Here is a 17,934-nt window from a genome sequence, read left to right as displayed (position 1 = left end):
AACTGCTCCCCCCCCTCCCCCAGCACCCAATTACACAGTTTTAGGTAGACAATGCCCCCTACCATAAAAATGGTTTGCCAGCTCTGATTTATGAATGGATATGTACCACTGTCCAAAGTGAAGTTTGGTAGACCATTTGAATTTGGATTACTTTGCCATCACCAGCATGGCTAGGCCCAAAGTTCAGTCACTGTTCCTTGCTTAAAAATCTCACAAGGGCAACTGCACAGTGGAGTGCACCCTATTCCAGCCTTCGAGCACTTGCATTTGGGATACTAACTCAATGTTTAGCTGACATTGAACCCCATGCTGAGTTTCACAGCAGTGTCTGTCACCAGTGTGCCCTGGTAGTGAGCAACATACACTCTCTTCTTACGCCCTATGAACTGCCAGAAGATGTGCCATTACTCGGCGTCCTCATAGTCCTGTTCCAGTAAATGCCATTACTCGTCCTCCTCATCCCCTTCCAGTTAGTGCCATTACTCAGTTTCTTCTGCCAAGAGCAACTGGTTTTGAGGCGCCAGATACCCGCCTTTCGCACCACCTCTATCTGCAAAATCACCCCTGCCAGCTCTGGAAGGCTAGGGTGGACGCTTGACTGCCAGAGGCTGTGTGGTTCGCAAGCCATTTGGGATATTTTGTAAGCAATGAGAGCTCATTGCCATCCCGGCAATAGCAGTCCATTTTCAGGGCACACATGAGCACAACCACACAACGGGGATGTACGTCTGGCAGCCATCTTGAAAAATGGCTGCCATATTGGATGTTTTGGTCTGTTAGCACTTTCAACTGAAAACATGACCTACACAGAACATTATTGCCAAATTTCAGGTTCATATGACAATATGCACTGTGGCTTTTTAACAAAGCCACAAAATGGGTACGCGTCTGGCGGCCATCTTGAAAAATGGCCACCATATTGAATTTTCTGGAGGGCTAGCACTTTTAACTGATAACATGACCTACACAGAACATTATTGCCAAATTTCATGTTTATATAACAATTTGCTCTGTGTTTTCTTAACAAAACCATGGAACGAGGATGCGTCTGGCGGCCATCTTGAAAAATGGCCGCCATATTGAATTTTTTTCGTGGCTAGCACTTTTTTCTGAAAAAGTGACCTGTAAGCAACAATCATGCCAAATTTCATGCTTATATCACAAAGTGCACGATGGTTTGCTTAACCTGGTCTACTATAAGAGACCCAGTGCTTCCAGTGTGACATTGTTCCTGTGCACAAAACACAGGAGCTCCATGAAGACATGGTGTGTTAAGTTTGGAGTGAAGAACCTGAGCCCTGACTGAACTCAACCCCACTGAAGACCTTTGGGATGAACTGGAACACCGACTGCACCCCAGACATTACTGCTCACACACCATCAGCGTCTCCTGTAGTCGAATGAACACAAATCCGTACAGCCACGCCCTAAAATCTAGTGGAAAGCCTTCCTAAAACGGTGCTCATTATAACAGTGAAGGAGGAATCAATCTGGAATGAGATGTTCAACAAGGACATAGAAGCGTAATGGTCATGGGGTGCACAGACTTTTGGCCATCCAGTGTACGAAGGAAGTAGACCAAGAGTTAAATCACATACAAAAAATACTCCAGTGAGTTTCACTTAGCAAGTTAAAATATCCCAAATAGATTAAAAAAGTTCAATAAACCAAATATAAGGTTATTAAAGCTCCAGTGACAGATCAGAGATATTTTACGGTGCTATTTTTAAGCTTTAAATTTTATTTTTCTTTTGGCTCATTTTAAATAATAATTTCTTGAAACATGAAAAATTATCTGCCAAAAGAATAAGAAAATTTAAAGCTCAAAATTAGTAAAACTATATCGAGAAAAATATATTTAATAATCTTAAATTTGGTTTAGGAAATACACTCACCGGCCACTTTAATAGGAACCTGTTGTTGATTCTAAGATCCCTGTTCTTGGCTGCAGGAGTGGAACCCAAAGTGTTCTTCTTTCTGCTGAGATGCTTTTCTGCTCACCACGGTTGTAAAGAGTGATTATATGAGTTACTATATCCTTCCTGGCAAAAAAAGCTCGAACCACCTCGAATCTGCCCATTTCCCTCTGACCCTCTCTTATCAACAAGGCGTTTGTTTCCACCCACAGAACTGTCGCTCACTCACTCGACTCAGTGTTTTTTGTTTTTCGCACCATTCTGTGTAAACTCTCGAGACTGTTGTGTGTGAAAACCCCAGGAGGAGATCAGCAGTTTCTGAAATACTCAAACCTCATACTCATCTGGCTCAAACCAACACCCATACCACAGTCAGAGCGTTTACATGCACATCCAAATCGAGGTACTGTCGGTAATCGAGCTAAGGGTCCCAGCAGGGGTGCCAGAGGAATCCAATCCTACATGCACACAAGGAAATCGAGCTATTGTGTGAGGTACATTGTGCACCCGAGCCACAGGTGGCGCTACACGCCCCATCGTGTTGGTACACTTCCGGTTGTCGTCATGAAGAAGAGGAGTGATTTCCACTTTACATTCACACCACATGTCATTGCCACCTGTTGGCTACAAACTGTCCTGCGCAGACCACTGTTTTGTAAGACAACTTATTTTGCACAATTGTATATTTTTCTAAAGTCCATTTTTTGCTTACAATTTAACTTATGTCTTAATAAACACACAAAAAGTTCAATTGTTTTTGTTTTTTGTCTCCTTGTTCCTCCTGACCTCTTCTGTTGCTCGCTACTACTACTGTTGTCATGCCGACCGAGGCTGTTGTGTTTCCCGCTTGTGGTCTCGTCACTCGTCACTTCCGGAAGGGAAGTAAGCAGCTCGACTACGTAGCTCGATAGGGTTTACATGCACTAAGTAGCTCGGTTACAATCGCATAATCTAGGTCGCGTAGCTCGATTACGAGAAATCCAGTTCGTTTCGATTTCAGCCGAGCTAAGGTGTTTCCATGGCATTTAGAACTTCGATTTCAGTCGAGCTACGGCAGAAATTCGATTTTCTCTATGTGCATGTAAACGCACTCAGTGAAAGAAAGAAAGTCACACTTCACTGTGAGATCACGATTTTTCCCGTTCTGATGTTTGAACATTGTGAACATCAACTGAAGCTCTTGATTTGTATCTGCGTGATTTGATGCATCGAGGGATCGGCTGACTAGAGAACTGCAGAAAACCGCTGCAGGTAGATGTCGGGGTGTTCCTAATAAAGTAACCGGTGAGTGTAGTAGATCAGTGTGATTAGACTGAAGCTAAAATGTCGTTTTTATGCTGTAAAAAAACCCTGCCTTTTTTAACATGTTGGTCAAAACAGGAAAAACTACACGCCTTTTATTGACTTACCTGGATTACTTTGCACGATGCACCTATTTTTGTTGTTTGCTTGTTTGTTTGTTTTGTGTATACGCTTTTTTATCTGTTTTTGTACTATGAGAGCTAAGTGAACCGGAGTCAAATTCCTCGTGCGTGTCCACACACCTGGCAATAAAAGTGCTTCTGATTTCAGAAGAAGATCGATTTGTACTAAAACTGAAGCAACACTAAGAACGAATTTTCCAAAACAAAACAAAGCTCAGCTCCTCCAGTGAATCGTTTTTCAACGTTGAAATCATTTTGAGTAAAAAAAAAAAAGAAAGAAGAAATCTCATCTCATCTCATTATCTGTAGCCGCTTTATCCTGTTCTACAGGGTCGCAGGCGAGCTGGATCCTATCCCAGCTGACTACGGGCGAAAGGCGGGGTTCACCCTGGACAAGTCGCCAGGTCATCACAGGGCTGACACATAGACACAGACAACCATTCACACTCACATTCACACCTACGCTCAATTTAGAGTCACCAGTTAACCTAACCTGCATGTCTTTGGACTGTGGGGGAAACCGGAGCACCCGGAGGAAACCCACGCGGACACGGGGAGAACATGCAAACTCCACACAGAAAGGCCCTCGCCGGCCACGGGGCTCGAACCCGGACCTTCTTGCTGTGAGGCAACAGCGCGAACCACTACACCACCATGCCACCAGAAATAAAAACATATATAACATAAATAAAAGGATATTTTTTGAAAAAAAAAATAACCCTCTTTCCTCTGAGTGAACTTCCTGCCCCTGAAGTCGGACTCAGAGGTCAGAGGTCTTTTATTACAGACTCGAGGGAGTTTGAACATCAAGTGAAAATGGGCTTTTGTGTTACTTGGGGATTGGAACATGGCCATTTTTGTGAGCACAAGTACAGGAGAGATCTGGAGATCAGATCTAGTCGTGCGTGAGAGTACAAGTGTGTGTCTCGGCTGGAGCTCAGAGCAAAGATGCTTCATGTTTTGTTGAAAAGGCTTGTCTGAGGACTTTTTCCAACATACACACCTTGTGGCTAGTGTGTGTGTGTGTGTGTGTGTGTGTGTGTGTTCGCACTCTCCAGCTGAGACCGAGAACACGGTGTACGAGTGTTTTAATGCAGACGCGGCGTTTCTCCAATGGCTCCAGCAAATAACCGCTCCCTCTCTAATTGGTTCATTAGGCTCGAATCTTACTTTTGCAGGAAACAATAACGAAGAAATGTGGAGACAGAGACAGGTTTAATAACGCTGGTGTCGGAAATTAATCAGCTACGGCGTGGCGTGATGAAGCAGCGTCACTGTTTCCATCCCAAAGTCGATTATTTTCATAAAACACCAACAGCAACAGCCACAGTGTCCTGACGTGTTTTAGTCCCCTTACACCACATCAGGTGACCAATAATTACAACGGTTAATTTATAAGCTGGCGGCACGGTGGTGTAGTGGTTAGCGCTGTCGCCTCACACCAAGAAGGTCCGGGTTCGAGCCCCGGGGCCGGCGAGGGCCTTTCTGTGCGGAGTTTGCATGTTCTCCCCGTGTCCGCGTGGGTTTCCTCCGGGTGCTCCGGTTTCCCCCACAGTCCAAAGACATGCAGGTTAGGTTAACTGGTGACTCTAAATTGAGCGTAGGTGTGAATGTGAGTGTGAATGGTTGTCTGTGTCTATGTGTCAGCCCTGTGATGACCTGGCGACTTGTCCAGGGTGAACCCCGCCTTTCACCCGTAGTCAGCTGGGATAGGCTCCAGCTCGCCTGCGACCCTGTAGAAGGATAAAGCGGCTACAGATAATGAGATGAGATGAGAATTTATAAGCTGACAATGTGTATTGTTTTTTTATCCGATTATGGTTACAAATCAAGTTCGTTCCTGTTGTTACTTACATTATAGCAGCTATAAATGGCCGTTCCCTCATCAGACTCTCTACAATTATTCTCTCTCTCTTGAAGACGTCCTGAAGCCCTGACACTGGAGACTCCTTCTGGAAAATTCCACTCTGTTAATTGCTATTATTATATTATTTTTGTTCAATTACAGCATTTACAGAATTTTTTTTATTACTAGTCTTTGATAATGCAGCACATCTGAGACTTTACTTTTTCTCAGAATAAATTTACTCAAATTTCTGTTATCTCATTTACCAAAGGTGCCATTAATTTTGGAGCAGACTGTAAGTTTTAAGGGGCCCATCCCAGTTCTGATCATGAACACCAAACATGAAACGCTTGAAAACGGCACACGAGGAGCAAATTATACGGTATGATTTCATCCCTGACTCTGACATCACTTCGTATGTAAAATCCTGGATAAAAGCTGCTGTTGTCATTGCTTAACATGTTTGTGTGTGAGAATCTTATCCACATGCAGTGTGTGTGTGTGTGTGTGTGTGTGTGTGTGTGTGTGTGTGTGTAGGAATGAAGAAGAGATTGCTTTCTGACATATCCTTCTGTTTTAATACACACACACACACACACACACACAGAGGGGTAAAAATACCAGGAGCAGATGGACGTTTCGCTGAAGCAGGTGGCCAGCATCGTTACACACTGCGGTGAAGCTGAACACAACCTTCATGTCACGTAACACAAGCATCGAAAGGCGTTTCACTTTATTTCCCTCCATCCGGCCCGGATTACATAAAGGATACGAAAGGAGGTGAGGCTGTATATATATGTGTGTGTGTGTGTGTGTGTGTGTGAGTGAGAGATAACAGGTCAATAGCGAGGGCATGACGTGATTATACTGAGCTAAAATTAAACGAACACAACAACACACACCTGATTATTAATAAAACGCCTCTTTGTTTTGCCTGCGTATGAAAATCACGTGACCCCATCACAGTGTGATGATGTCACAGCGTGATGACGTCACAGCCTTCAGAGCTTCATTAATAAAACTGACTCGAACCGGCGTGCTGAGGAGGTTCCTGACGCTGTGTGTCACGCTGTTGGACAAATCGAGCCGAACACAGCTGCAGGTCCAAACTGAAGCTCAGTCCCTCTGCTCAGGCAGGGGGCGGGGCTTAAGGTCTCAATCTGGATATCTGTCTATCCAGACATTAAAATAAAAACTATTATTATATTATTATACAACTATTATTACACTATTGACACTTAAACTACATACAGTGTAACAATCATCCGACTGGAGAGAGAGAGAGAGAGAGAGAGAGAGAGAGAGAGCGCAAGATTCAAATTTAACGACTTAATGAGTTCAAATAAAACATTTCAGTCCATGCGAGTGTCAGTGAAGTGACTTGAGTCTGACAGAAACAGGAAATGAGGAACGAACAGATGAGTGTTATATAACTTTATAAACAACACGAGCAACAAGATGAACTGCAACTCAACGAGAGAGAGACACACACAGAGAAACGGGAAGAGAGAGAGAAGGCGAGAGTGAGAGAGAGAGTGAGGGAGAAAGACAGAAATGAGGAGAGAGAAGGGAGAGGCAGAGCAACAGAGAGAGAGAGGGAGAGGAGAGAGAGCGAAAAGGGAAAAGAGACAGGAGAGAGGGAAAGTGAGGGGGAGAGAGAGAAGGGAAGAGAGAGAGGAGAGTGAAATAGAGAGAGTGAGGCAGGGAGAGAGAGAGAAACAGAGAGAGAGAGAGAGAAACAGTAAGAAAGAGAGAGATTTTCCTGTTGTATGTAAATTTAAGAAAAGAAAATATGACAATAGAGAAAGAAAGAGAGAGAGAGAGAGGTGGTCATTAGTAGAGTGTGTGGTATAAGAGGAATAAAACGTTGAGGATGTTCGGGGTGATAACGGTATCCCCGCTTCATCACACCACCCTGCAGCTGATGAGTTTTCTGTAACGGCACAACACGGAGGGTTTAATCCCATTACATCACAGCGAGTTTACCAAAACTACCAGCTTTTATTCATTACAGAACACCGTGAAGGACTTTTTAGCCATTTATAATTACGTCATGCTGTCATGTTTACTTCCTGTTCTCTCTGACGTTATAGCAGCTATAAACAGTCGTTCCCTCACCGGCTTCTCTCTCTCTCGCTGCTGAAGTTCATAAAACAAAACAAACCCAAATCGTTTCCAAGAAACCACACAGAAGCGTAAACTCCTCTGTCCTGAAGATGTCAGAAAACTTAAAGTTACAGCTTCACCTTTGACCTCTGACTGTTTACAGAAAACGTCACCAGATCAAACTAACCACATGAGCGGTTACTATGGAAACGATCACATCTTCGAGCGAGTGCATTAATATAAACCAACAAACCTGTGATTTGAAGAAGAAATGAGTGAAATTTTCATATGGAGGTATTAATGCAGCATTGTATGAGTTTAAAATTTCCTTTTTTAAAAACAAACGAACAAACAAACAAAGAAGGCAGGAGTTTTCCGCTGACCTCCGAAGTATGAGCCGTCCGTCAGCTTCATCTCCTTGTTGTGTTTGGTGATGACGCTGGCGACGCCGTGCTGGATGAAGTACATCTTTTTCCCTACGGTGCCCTCGCGGATGATGTAATCGTTGGGCTGGAAAACCTCGAACTTGAGCTTGCTCAGCATTCCAGTGACGAAGTTGGGATCGGCGTTGGCGAACAGAGGCATGGTGGCTACCAGCTTCCTGCAGTTAAAGTTCACGATTTCCTGCAAAAGGCATGAAGAGAAAAGTGTTCTGAAAGCATCGCAGCGCAAAGATCAGAGGTAATTGGTAAAGCGAGCATCACACAACTCTCTCTCTCTCTCTCTCACATCATGTGACCGGGATCACGATTTGATGTTCTAATGAACCTCTTGTTGCCTGGAAAACATTTTGTAGTAACATCAATCTGTGACTTTATTATCATTCGCATTGTGATTGTTGCTAAGTAACCATATTCACATGCTGTAGGATGTATGGAAAAAAAAAAGAACAACCCACACTGACCACATTTCTTGAACCTGAACAATTTCCTGTTTTTGCGTATCTGTTATTTTTCTTTTATGTTTTCGCAGCATTATAGAAACAGAAGGAAAAAAAAAACCTTCCATTCCATTTGGCAAGAAAAATTGGCTTTCTTTACTGCTTTATCTGAAAATACCGTGACATATTTAATAGTTATTCCACAAAATCGAGTCGTACATGAGCTGATAGCCGATGAGCTGCGTAGCACCGAGTTGTCTATAATCCATGTACGATGAGATTGAGTGGAATAACTGTTTTATTCTCTCCACATTCACTGGATTTTGAGAAACAGAACATTTTTATTTTTAGCAAATTCAATAAATAAAAACTTTATACAAAACATCCGACAAAATCATTTCCGCTTAGAATGTAAACAAACCGGCAAAAAAACAGGAGAAATTTGTGAAAAATGCGATAAAAATAATAATTCTTGAAAAATAAAAAAAAAGATATGTTCTTACCATCAAATACTTTCATTCCACATTTTGTTCCTTTTTTTCATTATTTTTTGTGGTTTTGTTTTTGGGTAGAGTTTTTATTTCGTCCTCAGTTGGTTCAGCAGCACGTGCCGCCATTTTGTTTTTCTCTACTCACGGTATATGAGCTGATAGAATAGCCAATCAGAGTGCACGACTGCTCATATCCAGTGAATGTGGATAGAATAATAAACGTGACACTATAGTCCAAGTCCAAGACCAGCCCAGTGACAGCAAAGTTTAACACTTTGACTGTATTCAATTCTACTTTCCAGTTTTTTCTGCGGGCGGCACGGTGGTGTAGTGGTTAGCGCTGTCGCCTCACAGCAAGAAGGTCCGGGTTCGAGCCCCGTGGCCGGCGAGGGCCTTTCTGTGCGGAGTTTGCATGTTCTCCCCGTGTCCGCGTGGGTTTCCTCCGGGTGCTCCGGTTTCCCCCACAGTCCAAAGACATGCAGGTTAGGTTAACTGGTGACTCTAAATTGAGCGTAGGTGTGAATGTGAGTGTGAATGGTTGTCTGTGTCTATGTGTCAGCCCTGTGATGACCTGGCGACTTGTCCAGGGTGTACCCCGCCTTTCGCCCGTAGTCAGCTGGGATAGGATCCAGCTCGCCTGCGACCCTGTAGAACAGGATAAAGCGGCTACAGATAATGAGATGAGATGAGATTTTTCTGCATACACTGGTAATAATTTGGCGTCATGTGATCGTGTTGCGGCGGGAATCATTCTGGACAGAATATCAAGGTTTTTAATTTTCCCCAAATGTTGGACTTGAACCAAGCAACAATAAGAAAAGCGTGAGAGAAAATTCTGGTGTAATGATAACACCAGTTCCTCCATTTTTTTAATGACGCAACACCCCAGAGCCCCGCCTACTTGTTTTCTTTTGCTTCACAATGCAGATGTTTGCTAATTTACAAGCCAACAGGGAAGTAGCCTGATCCATCCTGGTGCCCTGTGTCTGGTTGGAGTCTCATCACATCGCTCCTGTGGAGGACGGCCCTATGTGGACAGTCGAAAGTTACACCTGGAGGACGCTCTGGACTCTTACAGTAATGCTTTTATGGCTGAGGACTACAGTTGACTTGCTAACTTTAGGACTGCAGTTGTCATGAACAGTTTTGCACTCAAGTTTCCATCAATGAAGAGTTTATAGCATCAACGAAACTGACTTCACGTTAAAACTGTTAATGTTATAGTCATGTTGTCTGTTGTTGCCCAAATGAGGATGGGTTCCCTTTTGAGTCTGGTTCCTCTCGAGGTTTCTTCCTCATGTCGTCTGAGGGAGTTTTTCCTTGCCGCAGTCGCCACAGGCTTCATCATCAGGGATAGATTAGGGATAAAATTAGCTCATGTTTTAAGTCACTTAAATTCTGTAAAGCTGCTTTGCGACAATGTCTATTGTTAAAAGCGCTATAGAAATAAACTTGACTTGACTTAAAGTCGCAGTGAATTCGTCTTTCATGTACTGCGTCCTTTCCCTTTCGGTGAACTGACTTTTTTTACTGTTTGGTTTGGTCTGAGTGCTGTTCTGAAAAATCAGGAAAATTTCTCCTGTATTACTGCATCCACGAGTAAAACTCTGTCACTGCTAGAGATAAATCAGACTCTAATTTGAATCTAATTTGAAAAGTAGAAATATTTACATGAATTTCAGAATGTCTTAGCCTTAGGTTCTTCCTCTTTTCAGCACTTTTGGGTAAAAGCTGATGATCCACATTAAGGCGGGTCAATACCGTGAGATTTTGGGTGGATTCAGATGAAACATGGCAAATGCAAAAAAAAGTCGCAATATCTTTGGTTGCGGCTCCAAAATGGCAGTCCTACGTCACACAGTGAGGAGATTCAAAGATGCAACCAAAGACAGACTGGGCAGTGTTACAAATGTAGGATTCATCTACTAACCAACCAACCAACCAACAGGAATACAGAATGAAATGACGGATTGATCAATGCCACACTGGCGCCAAACCAACTAATCAATTCTTGCTTCAACTGCAGACGCACTGCACTTACAGGACACGCCTAGTACATGACGCAGAGCCGCCATCTTGGACTCTACGCCAGCGTTATTAGACCTCGGGTTATGGTTAGGGTTGAGGAACGTCCAGCTGTTAACATGTGTTAGCTCAGGGGGTGTGTCATGTCCTGAAGTGGGAGTGCCTAGTAGCCTATGAGACTGCACTCAGACCCTTCTGTCTTGCTTAGCGTCACTGTTTACTGCTATAGATGACGTTTTGTTCTTGCATATTGACTCATATTGTAGTCTACGATTCAGCAGGTGTTGAATCTTGATGTTGTCCTCAAGTTTCTTAGATTCACGTCACACAGTGTAGCTTGCTCAAGTCTCACAAACTGTAGACGGCATTAGATCAAATCCATCGGCGTGTCATGTCGTCTGATCACACGCTTCAATTAAAGAGATCCGACTCAAAGAATATCGTAGTCTTTATACAGAGAAGGAAACGTCATCAATATCACAGATTTAAAAAAAAAAACTCAAATAGTGATATCAGAATTGCGCAAAATCCTAAAAATATTAAATATTCAGGATGTCGAACATCTCTTTTCTTCAATTCAAGTTTGTCAAAACTCTTAATCTTATTGTTTATTTGATATTTGAAGCACAAAGTGGGAAAAAAAATTACCCAGACTTTCATCATGGTCTCTGACTTCATCACGTCGCTGTGAAAATCACGTCTCGTAATCTGTGAACGTTTTTTCCCTGCTGCTTGCTGTCAAACCTTTGTCTTATTTTGTCTCTCTGATGTCTCGTCCATCACCACGAGCCCAAAATTCACCCATCACTCCCCTCACCGCATGGTTCTGTTTCCGTGACGTGAAAAGCTTTTTTTTTTGTACGACAGGAGTGTTAAACAAATTCCTCACCTCATGTGTATAACACACACACACCACACACACTTCTCCCAGGCAGGAGCATGACCGCAATCACGAAGGAGGAATAATGAGTTTGACAGCAACATCCAGGCCTGGACCTCCACCAGGAGCAAATGGCTAGAGACTTCGCCTATTTAAAGCCGGAGTGTCACACAGCAGAGCGTGTAAAAATAGAGGAGAAGAAGACAAAAATAGAGGAGAGAAGAAGAGAGCAGGGGGGGATTGGTGTTGCAGAAATACAGCAGTAAATATTCTGTTGCTCTGCTGCGTCATCGTGTTCACTCGTCCTGCCTGCCGTGTTTTACTCAACTTTTATGCTGGACAAGGAAACTACGGCACTCACAGTGTGAACGCTGGACTCGCATCAACATCGCTGCTATCAAAAATAATACAGACACTACATACAAATTATTTTTATTATTATTTGAGCTGAAAATAAAAAATCTTCACAAATTAAAGCTGTTGATAATGAAACACAAATTTACCACCTCATTTATTCCGCTACAGAAATCAGGTCAGATCATGACATTTATTTATTAAAAAAAAAAAAGATCGCACAGAAATCTGTGTTCAGTAAAATCAGTAAAAAATTAAATAAATAAGTAAATAAATAGGGCGGCACGGTGGTGTAGTGGTTAGCGCTGTCGCCTCACAGCAAGAAGGTCCGGGTTCGAGCCCCGTGGCCGGCGAGGGCCTTTCTGTGCGGAGTTTGCATGTTCTCCCCGTGTCCGCGTGGGTTTCCTCCGGGTGCTCCGGTTTCCCCCACAGTCCAAAGACATGCAGGTTAGGTTAACTGGTGACTCTAAATTGAGCGTAGGTGTGAATGTGAGTGTGAATGGTTGTCTGTGTCTATGTGTCAGCCCTGTGATGACCTGGCGACTTGTCCAGGGTGTACCCCGCCTTTCGCCCGTAGTCAGCTGGGATAGGCTCCAGCTCGCCTGCGACCCTGTAGAACAGGATAAAGCGGCTACAGATAATGAGATGAGATGAAATAAATAAATAAAAATTAATTCATGAACATACCATAATATAAACTTTGTCTTTCTTTCTTTCTTTCTTTCTTTCTTTCTTTCTTTCTTTCTTTCTTTCTTTCAAAATATTGTTCTGTCTCTGTTTCCTTTTTTCTGCTCATTTTTATTCTCCCTTTCATGAGTGGCTTTAATAGTCTAAAAGAAATAAAATAATAAATAAATAAATAAATTTGATCTCTCTGTTTATACAACCCCAATTCCAAAAAAGTTGGGACAAAGCACAAATTGTAAATAAAAACGGAATGCAATAATTTACAAATCTCAAAAACTGATATTGTATTCACAATAGAACATAGACAACATATCAAATGTCGAAAGTGAGACATTTTGAAATTTCATGCCAAATATTGGCTCATTTGAAATTTCATGACAGCAACACATCTCAAAAAAGTTGGGACAGGGGCAATAAGAGGCTGGAAAAGTTAAAGGTACAAAAAAGGAACAGCTGGAGGACCAAACTGCAACTCATTAGGTCAATTGGCAATAGGTCATTAACATGACTGGGTATAAAAAGAGCATCTGGGAGTGGCAGCGGCTCTCAGAAGTAAAGATGGGAAGAGGATCACCAATCCCCCTAATTCTGCGCCGACAAATAGTGGAGCAATATCAGAAAGGAGTTCGACAGTGTAAAATTGCAAAGAGTTTGAACACATCATCATCTACAGTGCATAATATCATCAAAAGATTCAGAGAATCTGGAAGAATCTCTGTGCGTAAGGGTCAAGGCCGGAAAACCATACTGGGTGCCCGTGATCTTCGGGCCCTTAGACGGCACTGCATCACATACAGGCATGCTTCTGTATTGGAAATCACAAAATGGGCTCAGGAATATTTCCAGAGAACATTATCTGTGAACACAATTCACCGTCCCATCCGCCGTTGCCAGCTAAAACTCTGTAGTTCAAAGAAGAAGCCGTATCTACACATGATCCAGAAGCGCAGACGTCTTCTCTGGGCCAAGGCTCATTTAAAATGGACTGTGGCAAAGTGGAAAACTGTTCTGTGGTCAGACGAATCAAAATTTGAAGTTCTTTATGGAAATTAGGGACGCCGTGTCATTCGGACTAAAGAGGAGAAGGACGACCCGAGTTGTTATCAGCGCTCAGTTCAGAAGCCTGCATCTCTGATGGTATGGGGTTGCATTAGTGCATGTGGCATGGGCAGCTTACACATCTGGAAAGACACCATCAATGCTGAAAGGTATATCCAGGTTCTAGAGCAACATATGCTCCCATCCAGACGACGTCTCTTTCAGGGAAGACCTTGCATTTTCCAACATGGCAATGCCAAACCACATACTGCATCAATTACAGCATCATGGCTGCTTAGAAGAAGGGTCCGGGTACTGAACTGGCCAGCCTGCAGTCCAGATCTTTCACCCATAGAAAACATTTGGCGCATCATAAAACGGAAGATATGACAAAAAAGACCTAAGACAGTTGAGCAACTAGAATCCTACATTAGACAAGAATGGGTTAACATTCCTATCCCTAAACTTGAGCAACTTGTCTCCTCAGTCCCCAGACGTTTACAGACTGTTGTAAAGAGAAAAGGGGATGTCTCACAGTGGGAAACATGGCCTTGTCCCAACTTTTTTGAGATGTGTTGTCATGAAATTTAAAATCACCTAATTTTTCTCTTTAAATGATGCATTTTCTCAGTTTAAGCATTTGATATGTCATCTATGTTCTATTCTGAATAAAATATGGAATTTTGAAACTTCCACATCATTGCATTCCGTTTTTATTTACAATTTGTACTTTGTCCCAACTTTTTTAGAATCGGGGTTGTGTATATATATTATACTTCTAAAGAGTGATAAAGACACTGAGGAGTTTATTTAAAAATTAATACATTCAAACCTTTTTTAACTTTTTTTTTTATTTGAACAATTATAATAATGCAATGGTTCCAATAAATCAAATAAATACTAATAAATCGTACAATGCATCCAGCTTTTCCACACACTGCTTTAGATGATGGTTTAGATTATTTAAAAATTTTTTTTTTAAATCGAATAAAGATGTGTTAAACCTTCAGCCTTTGCTCTTTATTAGTTGAAACACTAATAAAGAGCAAAGGCTGAAGGTTTATCAGTTGAAACACGGGAAAGAAGACAGCCTCCACGTGGCCTCTCCTGCGATTAGTGAGAAATGGTGCAAGACCAACTCATGAAACTAATGTCGCCGAAGAATCATCAAGCTGGCAGACCAAGGTACAAGCCAAGATCAAGACCAAGGCAGAGAACGTCCTCCTTAGGACGGGCGGATACCCCCACTGTCGAAAACCAAGGTCTGCCAGTGCTCCAACTCAACGTCGAGGGCCTTACCATCGCCAAACTCGAAGTCATCAGACATCTCGCCGATTCCAATAAAGTGGCAGTTGTTCTGCAAGAGACACACTGGGTTTCTGACGACAACCTCAAGCTGCCTGGGTTCCTCCTTGCTGGGTCCATCCACAGCAAGACACATGGAATGGCAACCTTTATCCGGGAAGGATTAAGTTGGTCAGCCACCAGCCACTCTCCACCTGCCTGCAACATTGAGTGACTGGTCACCAAAATCCAAGAAACATCTGTTGTGAATGTATACAAGCCCCCACCAACAGCGCTGACTGTATCATCACTTCCACCTGTGCCTGCTCCCACCATCTATGCAGGTGACTTCAACTGCCAACATACAGATTGGGGTTACTACCACACATCACATGATGGTGAAGCGCTGAGTGAGTGGGCTTCTAACATTGAAGCACTGCTGCTCTTCGACCCAAAAGAGCCCCCAAGCTTCTTTTCTGCACACTGGAACTCTTACACCAACCCAGACCTGGCCTTCGCCATATGCCGCAGTAACGACCTGAAACCGGAGAGACATGTCTTGGACAGGCTCCCTCATTCACACTACCGGCCATCCATCATCAAAGTACCATCACTGGTACAGCCGGTAGCTGGCAAACCAGTTAGGAGATGGAATTTCAGGAAGGCGAACTGGCAGTTGTTTATGGCAGAAATGGAAAGAAGAACTGCTGGTCTGCTGGACCCAGAAGCAGCTGATGTGGATGCTGCATACGCCGCTTACTGTAAAGTCCTCCTAAGGGCAGCAAAGCACAACATCCTGCGTGGCTACAACAAGAACTACATCCCGGGCTGGGATGAGGAGTGCAGCTGTCTGCTGCGCTAACACCAGCAGGCGAGCTCCAGGGAAGAAATGGACACAACAGCAACAACCTTACTGCGGAAGCTGGACGACACCCGAAGGACTAGGTGGACTGAAGTAGTGGACTCTATCGACTTCACCCACCCTAGCCGGAAGGTGTGGCAGACCATCAACCTGCTCTCAGGGAGAAAAACAACACCCTGCAGGTATCAAGTGACAGCAGATGTCATTGCTTCCCAGCTCCTGAAAAATGGCAGTTTCCCAGATGCAGACACTTCACATGACTGATCTCGTGTGAGGTATCGTCTCTCTCCAGGGCAGCCAGCGTCGATGCCAACCTCTCAGGAGACTTCACAGCTGCCAAACTAAGTGCAGCAATTAACAAACTGAAGCCGGGCAAGTCACCAGGTCGAGACAATATCCACCCAGAGTTTGTCATACACCAAAGTGAAAGAACATCTTGCTGGCTATGTTTGTTCTTTTCAGCATGCTTCTGGAGGTCCAAGCTTCCAAAGACCTGGTGCCGTGCTTCCGTCATAGCCTTGCCAAAGCCGAACAAACCCGCTGAAGATCCGAAGTCCTACAGGCCCATCTCTCTGCTCGGTGTCCCATATAAGATCCTGGAGATGCTGATTCACAGCCGCATTGAGCCAGTGGTGAACCCACAACTCCCACCGGAACAAGCTGGCTTCCGCCGAGGTAGGTCAACAGTGGCTCAGGTAACCCTACTCACTCAGGACATCGAAGACAGCTTTCAGGATAACGAGAAAGCTGGAGTAGTATTCCTGGACCTGACAGCTGCCTATGACACCGTGTGGCACCGTGGACTACATTTAAAACTGTTGAGGACAATCCCGGACCGGCACATGGTGAGGTTCATCATGGAGATGCTATCGAACCGTAGCTTTATTCTACAGACCAGCGATGGCCAGACCAGCAGGCTCCGAAGGCTGAAGAATGGTGTCCCTCAAGGCTCCGTTCTCTCACCAATGTTGTTCAACATCTACATTCATGACCTGCCAGATATAATATCTACCAAGTATGGCTATGCGGACGATTTGGCCATCATGCTTTGACGCCCAACATGGAAGATGGTCTCAACCGAGACATGGGCATCCTGGCAGGCTACCTTCAGAAGTGGCACCTTCAGCTCAGCGTGGGCAAGACAGTGTCTGCAGCATATCATCTCAACAATTGGGAAGCAAGAAGGGAGCTGGACGTGTATGTTGGCAACAATCGCCTGGAGTTCCAGCAAGCCCCCAAGTACCTTGGTGTACGCTTGGATTGGACACTGTCCTATAAGCAACACCTGGATGAAGTGAAGGCCAAGGTAACAGCAAGGGTCTCGCTCATCCACCGTCTGGCGGGTTCAACTTGGGGAGCTTCCTCCCAGACCCTTCGCATATCCACGCAAGCCCTTGTTCTACCCGTAGCCGAATACTGTGCCCCTGCCTGGAGCAGAAGTCCACACATGAACAAGGCAGATACTGCCATCAACAGCGCCCTCCGGACCAGTGGTTGCGTTAGACTTTTTCATTGTCCGTCATTTTGACGGACAGGGTCGTAAAAATTCCGTCATTGTCCATTATTATCTGTCATTTTATTTTAACTTTTAAATGACAATGTATATAGGCTATAAATGCTATATATTTAATAACTTGTGTTTTCATGGACTCATTTTCATTTAAAAATTAATTCACAGAACAAGCTTGTATTATTTAATCATTTATTTATCTATTTATGATGCAAAAAGATGAACAGAGATTCTGACGTTCGGTCACTTGTGAACTCATTTTCCCTCCGCTAAAAACATTGCGGCTGTTGTGCCTTAACGGGCATATGAACAATGTTATTTTACAACGTAGCAAGACAATTGCAGTTAAAATATGAACAGTCCACTACAACGATTTAAGTGACGATCTAATTTGACCTGTTTGCGTGAGCTCAAACCTTCCTTCTGGCCCGAATGGATTTAAATTGGGAGCTCGCTTGTGCATAATCAAAGTCGTCAATGGAGACTGCTGCCGAGGCAATTGTCATTAAATTTTGCGTCTTTGCCTCGGACAGACGACTTCTCATTGACGTTTTAATTTTATTCTGAAGGCTGAACCTGCACTCTGCTGCGACACTGGAGACTGGAATAACCAGCGCCACTTCAGCCAAAG

General features: G+C 43.6%; 1 protein-coding gene across 1 annotated transcript in view; it reads right to left on the bottom strand.

Moving 5' to 3' along the window:
• Positions 1-17,934, bottom strand: part of LOC132894847 (potassium/sodium hyperpolarization-activated cyclic nucleotide-gated channel 1) — a 235,409-nt gene that overhangs the window by 31,354 nt on the left and 186,121 nt on the right. Inside the window, exon 6 of the mRNA XM_060934963.1 lies at positions 7,676-7,916. Coding sequence (XP_060790946.1) covers positions 7,676-7,916 — 241 coding nt within the window. The remainder of the gene's footprint in view (positions 1-7,675; positions 7,917-17,934) is intronic.

Source organism: Neoarius graeffei, chromosome 12, assembly GCF_027579695.1.
Source record: "Neoarius graeffei isolate fNeoGra1 chromosome 12, fNeoGra1.pri, whole genome shotgun sequence".
Taxonomy (NCBI): domain Eukaryota; kingdom Metazoa; phylum Chordata; class Actinopteri; order Siluriformes; family Ariidae; genus Neoarius; species Neoarius graeffei.
The sequence above is the reverse complement of the archived record's forward strand: the minus strand, read 5'-3'. Positions and strand labels throughout refer to the sequence as shown.